Source organism: Bombyx mandarina, chromosome A1 (assembly GCF_030267445.1).
Source record: "Bombyx mandarina strain Sakado chromosome A1, ASM3026744v2".
Classification (NCBI taxonomy): Eukaryota; Metazoa; Arthropoda; class Insecta; order Lepidoptera; family Bombycidae; genus Bombyx; species Bombyx mandarina.
The window spans coordinates 16245090-16254109 of record NC_143234.1 but is presented as its reverse complement, the minus strand read 5'-3'; the positions used below and the strand labels follow the sequence as shown (position 1 = coordinate 16254109).

General features: G+C 36.7%; 1 protein-coding gene across 1 annotated transcript in view; it reads left to right on the top strand.

Annotated features, from left to right (window-relative positions):
- The first annotated feature begins 7321 nt into the window (after positions 1 to 7321).
- LOC114239303 (uncharacterized) overlaps positions 7322 to 9020 on the top strand; it is a 42902-nt gene continuing 41203 nt past the window's right edge. Inside the window, exons 1-2 of the mRNA XM_028169486.2 lie at positions 7322 to 7447; positions 8558 to 9008. Coding sequence (XP_028025287.2) covers positions 7391 to 7447; positions 8558 to 9008 — 508 coding nt within the window. The 5' untranslated portion in view covers positions 7322 to 7390. The remainder of the gene's footprint in view (positions 7448 to 8557; positions 9009 to 9020) is intronic.

The window sequence follows — 9020 nt, the reverse complement described above, 5'->3', positions numbered from 1 at the left end:
TTTGACTTAGACTTGTGTACGATCTCTTGGCCCATTTAGGATTGAGTTGATTGAGATATCAACAACGTAAATGCCACTACCTACCTAGAGACATGAGTTCTAGTTCTGGAAGGCTGCCTTCAAACAGATTACTTCTTCAGGTCAGAAATAAGAATGGCCACGATACCTATCCCGGTCCGTTCATAAGACACCTCAGAAGACTACCACCAGTAGACCAGTAGAAGGATTAAAAAGAAGAAAAGGGAGGAGAAAAAACCGCAAATTAGGTTCGTCACAAAACACTACAAATCAATCTAAAACCTTGATCTTAGAGTTAATGTTGAAATACAAATAAGAAAACTGTAAAGCTTTTTTTTAAATCTTTTAGAATAGATCGTGCTCTTTTGAAGAATTTTGTTCATATATCTCATCCTTTATATCCTTTCACACAGAATGCCACACAAATAGATTTTATTTATCCCATGCACTCAAGCCACTTTTAATGTGCTCCGAAAACAAATTACCCCTTTTTGGAGTACTCTAATTCGAAAATAATTATGTTCTATGGAACCAGTGTTGCCACGTTGCCAGTAAAACATTAACTGTTATAAAGCATAGATCAATATCTTAGGAGATTTACATTTGAATCTCCTGCTAATTTCTAATATAATTTATAGTATGCGTCATATATTAAATTTTTTATGGTGATTCTTTAACAGGGTCATCGACTCGTAAACATCTATAGAAATGTAATTTTACCTATTTTTTTAAATTCAGCCCTTTTACACTGAAAATAAAAGTTAAAATGACTTAAAAGTTTGCCCAAAAATCACCACCACGTAATTAATTGTCTATAGCTAATAAGTAGTTTACGTTCAGTAAAAAAATGTGACACATTTTAAATTTCAAGATATTTATCTAATTTTACTCAAGCCTAAAACGGACACAATGGCTTACAAAAACAAACAAATGCTGGTTAATTTTAAAATACTGCAACCCTTGAAAGGGTAAACGCATGTGCGCGAGACGAAAGCATTTTTGGTGATCTCTTGTGAATCGAGTCCTGTGCCTCTTTCCGGACAAATTGATCTATCCGTGAACACATCACTAGTCCTTCGAGACACTCAAATACAAAATCGTTTTTGGTAATACAATAATAAAATTTTGTTTTCAATTCTATAAAATAAAATTTAACAAATTTAGCTAATTTTATGCCTGCGAGAATGCTAAAATAGATTATTACTATCTATATGTGTATTATACATTAAACATTTTTTAAATACATGGAAGTAGATCGATATATTTATTTTATTTTCAATTTTTGATATACAGCCTCCATTTGATTGTGTCAATTCAAGTACTCGCTATTGGAGAAATGAAGTATTTTTTTAATTATGATTATTTCAATAAACCATAAATTATTTGTTGTTCCCAAGAAGATAATTAAGCTTTTCCAATAATTATTACTACATTCGAATTGGAATTATTCAAAACTTATATTCAATTTTTATCGTAGACAACATGGGATATGCTATGATATGGGAGACATGGAACTACATATTAATCCAGAAAGACTGGAACAATTAACTTTAAGAAAACCTTCGTGGAATTTAATAGGTAAATCTCCCTTTTTTTTTATTGCCCTTGTAGGCTGACGAGCATACGGCCCACCTGATGGTGAGTGGTTACCGTCGCCCATGGACTTCAGCAATGCCATGGGTAGAGCCAAGCCGCTGCCTACCAAATATATTTTAGACATTTTATTTGTGACCAGGTGGGCTGTGAGCTCGTCCACCCATCTAAGCAACAAAAAAAAAGTTTTAGTAAGGATCCCTAATTTTTTTTAAAAAGAATCTAGCCTATATCACTCGTGTATATGTGTGTATGTGTGTAGCTTCCAAACAGTGAAAGAATTTTTCAAATCGGTTCAGTAGTTTCGGAGCCTATTCAATACAAACAAACAAATCTTTCCTCTTTATAATATTAGTTTAGATAATTACTCTGATCTTCTTCATAAGTCGAGTTGTACGAATCCACTGTTCGATCAACACGGATATAAAATACATAAAAATAATAAAATTTCGAACACTTGTCGAAACGATAGTATGTCGATCAAGTCACGATGTAATTACACGGCTATTTGGCGCGGCCTCGTGTTTCTAGGGAATTCCATTCGAAGGATGTTACAGGACGAATTGATTGCCCGAAATCTTGTGCTTGCTTGCCCGAATTCTTAAATGTGAATTGAAACGTGTACATGCATCATCATCATCCCCCGAAAGACATCCATTGCTGGATATAAACCATTCCGAGGATTCGCCACATCGATTAGTCCTGCACTGTGATTTCTTGGACCTTTACCAGATTTTATATTACTAATATATTATGTCAATCATAAAAAATGCGATTGTTTGAAAAGATGTAATTTATTTTGTTCGTGAGCAAAACTAATTTTGCTTCTGTGCCGGTGCCAATCTGTATTTTTTTCCCCTACCTATGCTGATAGCCTTGAGAGGCTATTTCAGCTTAGCCTTAACGTGCAGGTGAACTCACGGGGCTCAAAACGGGAGTCTTGCTAACACCGGCCGTAGCAAGAGCAGTGCTTCGCAGAATCTACCACCGGATCGGAAACGCGGCCCACTGAGAATATCCGGCGTGAAACTCAGTGGGCTGTGTCTGTGGGTTAATTTACTCGTCGAGCTCTTGTCGCAAGCGATGGGTTAGGCGAGAACGGTGACCGGTGCTTGAAGTCCAATCTGTAAGCGTCCTCACCAAGAATTGCGCGATGCATTTATAATGGATCTCATCATTTTAGCCCAAGAAAATATTGTTCGTTCTTTCATCTAAATTTCATAATATCTCACAAAAAACTAATGTTCATCTAACTTGTACCCACAGACAATTATGACTTCATTTTTATGAAGACATTAAAATGCCACTACAACTTTTCGTCCCGTTAATGTTGTAAAAAGGGAATAGAGGATTCACTGCAGAATGGGTACCAGTGCTTCTTTCTAAGTGATATACTTTGTGGTTTGCTGGTGGTAGGTGCATTGTGAATTCGCACGTCAGAAACCACCGGTACCAGCTTTGCGGTCCAGTTTGAAGGGCGAGACTGTCGATTTGCAATACAATTACATTTCGAGCTGATCTAAAAGAATATGATCGAGAAGTTGGATGGCAGCATGCACAGTGGTCGCATGCTGACTACCGGCTCCAGTAACTAATATCATGTGTGTCATGAGATCTTCCATGCAACTAAAGCAACAAAAAATCATGAGCCACGAATCTTTCGTAGCCCACTGAATTTCTCGCCGGATCTTCTCAGTGGGTTGCGTTTCCGATCCGGTGGTAGATTCTGCGAAGCACGGCTCTTGCTAGGGTCAGTATTAGCAGCACTTCGGTTTGAGCCCCGCGAGCTCACCTACACACATTAGGGTGAAGTTGAAATAGCTATCAGCATAGGTAGGAGGCTCAAGGCCTCTCAAGGCTATCAGCATAGGTAGGAGGAAAAAAAAATCTTTCGTACATTCGACAACTTCTTGTCAATTCGTTAAAAGCGTTAATGGCGTCTACTCCGCCCCTACTCACTCTGTTACCTCTTCTGCGAACGAAAGAGAAAAAAGGAATTCTTATAAAATGGAGTTCAAGACGATATATTCTTCTTTTACTTAATTTTCATAAAATGCAGTGCCGTCAGCTAGTCTGTGTATCGCAGCAAAAAGTTAACACGAAACTACAGCAAAAAAGAGATCTTTAATCCAAGCAAATTCTCGTAAAAACATAACATCTGAAAATGCGGTCACCGGGTGTTTCACGCTTTTTGCTCCATAATTTTTTTCTTCTGTCAAAACTTTGATACGTGGTCTTAATTTTTTTTTAAGCGTCTCATAGTAATTTCTAATAACCGAAGTGTTGTTATAGTATTAACGGTTCTTTGTGTTTCGAAGAGTTTATTCAATTCGCCGTTTTCTGAACATTTTAAAAGATATCACTCAAATCATTGTTGTTTTATGTCCATGGTTTGTGAATATTTTTCAGGTTTCATTTTTTTAATTATCGCTCATGATTAAAGCAAGGGATTTCGAAGCTTGTTAAGAGAAGGACTTGCACTCAGGTATATAGCACTCAGTCATTGTTGATGTAGGTAATGGTTCCAGGTAGTCAGAAAAAGCTCTACTCCGGTCGGGGGAGAGGGGAGGGGGTCACGATGATAAAAATAAGACGACTACATATTGAACACTTCGCCGTCTATTTTGGATATTCTATTATATCCTTGCAACGCTTCAGGCATGATGAACAGGCAATATAAATACGCCCTTCCACTATAATCTATGCAGATTTAATTTCTACTAGTGGTCCCCTGGTAGTCGAAATTCGACTATAATTAATTGAAATTATAAGTTTGTGCACTATTATGATTTTATTTTCAAAGATTATCATTCTTCTATAATCACAGATTTCGCCAAGACTACACTATCGATAAATATTAATAAAGACAAACAATATTTAATCCATTCTCAATTTCACCACAGACTATAAGCAATAAGAAAAGCTTGACAATAAACAAATAGTATGCATGCGTGCGTGTGTCAAATACATGGTAGTGTGCGTTATGTCTTTTTTTTTAAATTTAATGTATTATTTAAGCATAATTTAAAAAAAATATCAACATTGTGCATTCCTTCTCTATATTCTGTATAAGTGTGGAAAATTTCATACTCCTCCGTCCGCGCAATTTTCGTAATAAGGGGTACAAAGTTTTTGCTTCGCGTATTAATATATAGATTCCTTCATCGTCGATGTTATTCGTGAACATATGCAAAGTACATACCTACATGTTACATTTAAAAAATGAGCCATCGCGAGAAGTTTGGAAGATGTGAAACATTGATATTATTTTGTACAGCCATAGTTGCATGAAGGGATAGTTAACGACAGCAAATTCAGGTGCCATAATGAAAAATAAAAATAAAATTATAAGGAACAGTCGCCGTACACACTACTACATATAGACTGTATATAATATATTATATACATATGGCGGCGACGCGGCGCCACGCCAGCAATCGGTTTTAAGTACGGCTGTAGATTTTTCACATCAAAAAATGGTAAAGGCAATTGCGGGGTTTGAAAAACTGAGTACACTATGGGCATGAGAACACCGGGTGAATTAACATTTAGGCCATGAAAACTTCATCAATATAAAATAGAACAGCAACCAATCGCGTAGGTAATCAAATAACCGTCTGGCAGACAGTACCACAAGCCAGGCAGTTTCATAAATAAGATGCATCCATCTGCAAAAAAAAGGCTTTAAAAAGACACATGACATTCCATGTACATTCTCAACTGTCGGTATTTGGTGGCTTGTAATTTAATTTTTAATGGCATATCTGTCAACATGTCGAACAAACAACTCGCAAATGTGTTTATGCGAGCCGAAGTATTCATGAAAACAGAACATTGCCACACGTTGCATTGACGACAGATAATATCAGTCACAATAACGTGGCCTCGAAAAATTTCAAAGTAATATTTTTATTGCAGAAATTGGCCATATTTAGGGGACGTTTGTCGCCTAATGACCACAATTACTGGTGGTAGGACCTATTGTGAGTCCGCGCGGGTAGGTACCACCACCCCGCCTATTTCTGCCGTGAAGCAGTAATGCGTTTCGGTTTGAAGGGTGGGCAGCCGTTGTAACTATACTGAGACCTTAGAACTTATATCTCAAGGTGGGTGGCGCATTTACGTCGTAGATGTCTATGGGCTCCAGTAACCACTTAAGACCAGGTGGGCTATGAGCTCGTCCACCCATCTGGGCAATAAAAAATAAATAAATAAAGCATAAATGAATGATCTAACGTACGCCATACTGTTGCATAAAATGTTTAACGTAGCGCGAAGACTCCAACTCATGAATGACGTCATTACCTTGAGATATAAGGTCGCAGTCGCAATTGTAAAAATGTCCCACTCTTCAAACCGGAACGCATGATTGCTTTACGACAGAAATAGGCAGGTCAGTAATACAGATCCGAGCGCCTAGTGCACGAGACATACATAAAAGATGATCTTTTTCTTGTCCACTTTCCACGAAGTGGGATCGACGCATGATTAGTTAGTAGATAAAGTTTGGGGCAATACTCTATGCGTCCATATAGTCTATGCCTCTAATTTAAACCATCCCTTGAGACCTGGAAACGGAAGCTTGAGCTGGAAGGTATTGCACAGAAAAACTGATATCAAGATCCTTTGTGTCAAATGAACAATACAATTCACAATACATAAAATCAAATGACAAGGACGTTAGTCATGTTCTAAAGATAGAAATTATATTCTGAATGCTCTGAAAAATTATATAAAAAAGATATATACGAAAACGTACTGACGTTTCCTTATCTCGTATCGATTTCCGGTACACATAACACATACGAAAATCCTATGTAAGGTCATTAATTTTCGAACATTTAAATTGAGAATAAGTTCCCTTTAAAAATAAAAAAAACAAGTTCTATAAATAGACTCTAAACCGCTATGTCTTGTTCATTATCGTATGCACCTGCAGGGAAAGTATTTTTTGTGTATCCTGTATTTGAAAACCATCAAACATTCACGCAACATCTGTTTGAAACGGAAACATTTTTTGTGATTGCAGCCATAGTGTAATCCTGCAGCACTGATTTCCGTTATTTAGGTCAAAAAGTAGCTTAAAATAAGTTTACTTTGTAAAAAAATAAGCCAATAATTTTTACGGGAAATGCAGAAGAATAAGATACGTTACTTTGTTAATTTGTTATTGATCTATGTTATTATAATTAATTTTCTTTTTTTAATTCTAATTTAACTATTCAATCAAACAATATTTTAGAAACAATAAACGGAAAAAAACCGTTTGAGTTCTTAAAATGTATGGTGAATAATAAATTTAAAATTCATACATTGATAAAATATCTTGATGAAATATCATGTTTGATCTTATTAAATGCAACAAGAAACAATACGCTAAATAAAATAAAATATTTAAGGAACACAATCTCAATTAATTTGTCGTAAATTACTGCATAGAAGAAGCTAAAAATCTAAAACTGGATTTATGAAAATAATGCTGAAACACTCTACTGAAGGACCGGGTACATATTCCGATCAACATCGTTTCTTATTTTTTTGTTGCGAGTACGCGGAAACAAACGGCGGCAAACAATTTTCCATACAAACTCAGGCTCACCGGAAAGTACCTCATTTATTTCCCGCCATCCGGTGTCTCGACCAACCGAAATTTGGCGCCTAAATTTTAGCTAGCCAATAGGACAAATGGCCGCCATTTTTATCCAATCAGCACCGAGCCCGCGCTCTGGCTACGCGTCATTGTCGTATCTTGAAAATTAGTACGAAGGTAGTGCAGTGAATGAACCCCGTCTTCAAATCAAAGATTTTCCGTGTAATAATAATTCAATACCTTAAGGTGAGTGTCCAACAATATTTAATAGTTAGCTATAGGTTTTCATAAATTTTCACGTAATTTTGTTCAGTTTTTAACTGAAAGAGAAATAAATGTCGCAATATTATTGGCAATATTTGAATGAGACAGTTAGTCTAACACGGAACTAATTGAACCTAGCTTGTGACAAAATTAATATTTTCGATGTAATAGTATTAATTTACAAATAACTCTTTTGTTTTTAACATGAAAATTTCCAGATAGACGCTACTCAAATCTAGTCAATCGAGTTTTGGCAAAATGGCGTCGAGTTTTACCGTGCTATTAATACATTTTCTATCCTTGTCACACTTGAGGTTTATTTACCATCGCGAAAGAGATAGATATATTTCTGATAAGCGGTATTGAATTATGCTGCAACAACACGTAACCAAGACACGTCCTCGTTCGTCGTAAACAAGTTAATTCAAAAATGTTGCCATGATTTTGCGTTACGTTGCTTACTCTTATCCAGAACACAACAGAGATTGGTTAAATAAACTATTAACCAATAATTTACTTGAAACGTGTACACGCAAAAGTGTTATATAATGATGTTTATAGTCAGTATTTTTTCTTAACTTTGCATGATTAAATTTTGTTGTTTTAATGTGTTTGTGAGTAGGTTTGTAAACTATAATATCATTTTTGTTTACAACTAAATATCAATATTCATTAGTAGATAATTAAGCCCGCTTAATGTGGAGCTTATTAGTAAATGGAAAAAACAAGGTCGAACTTTCCATCATCTAAAAAAATATTCGAAGCTATTGCCATCTAGTGAAGGAAAAATGTATTTACTGTCCTTAAACAAAACCGACGCTTGCGCTGCATTCGCAACTATCGAAATGCGTGCGTGGCGCTAGTATCGCCCCAAGCTTGGTAATTTTTTTCTTGTTCGTCGACAAACTGGCGATCGTACTCCTGTTGTATGGACGTGCGACGTCACCGCGTGAGTTGCCGCGTCATTTACGACTTGTTTACACTAAACCAATAAATACGTTTTCTTATTAGTGCGGGATGGACTAAACCTTATCTGAATAGTTAAACCAATATTGTTTTGCGATAAATTGAAACTGACCTTGTTTGTGATAGGTGAAGACAACGTCGTGGATGTTAATCGGTGTTGTGTTTCGCTGTTTGGACTCTATTGAGATGTCTGCTTTGAGTGTGAGGGCGCCCGGCCTACAGGCCACGACGACTGTGCTGGACACTAGGTCGCTTCGAGTTCGCGGAGTTACCGCTCTCGATGGTGTCAGAAGGAATTTATTCGGCTGTACCGATAGAGAAGAGAATAGAAGATTCGTTGAGAGAGAATTGGCGAGACAATTGGAATTGGACAGTCAAAGATGGGGTTTCGATTTTGCAAATGAACAACCTTTACCGGGCATTCAGAGATTCGCGTGGCAATTAGTACCAGCGTCTGCAGTTCCGGTAGCGTTAAGAAGGTCACCGATCACAACCTCGACGCCGAAACAGAATACATCCACCCAGGAGGCTAAAGTTTCAAGTCCAGAGAGCACCAAGACCCAAAAGAGAATAACAGGTACGTAACATA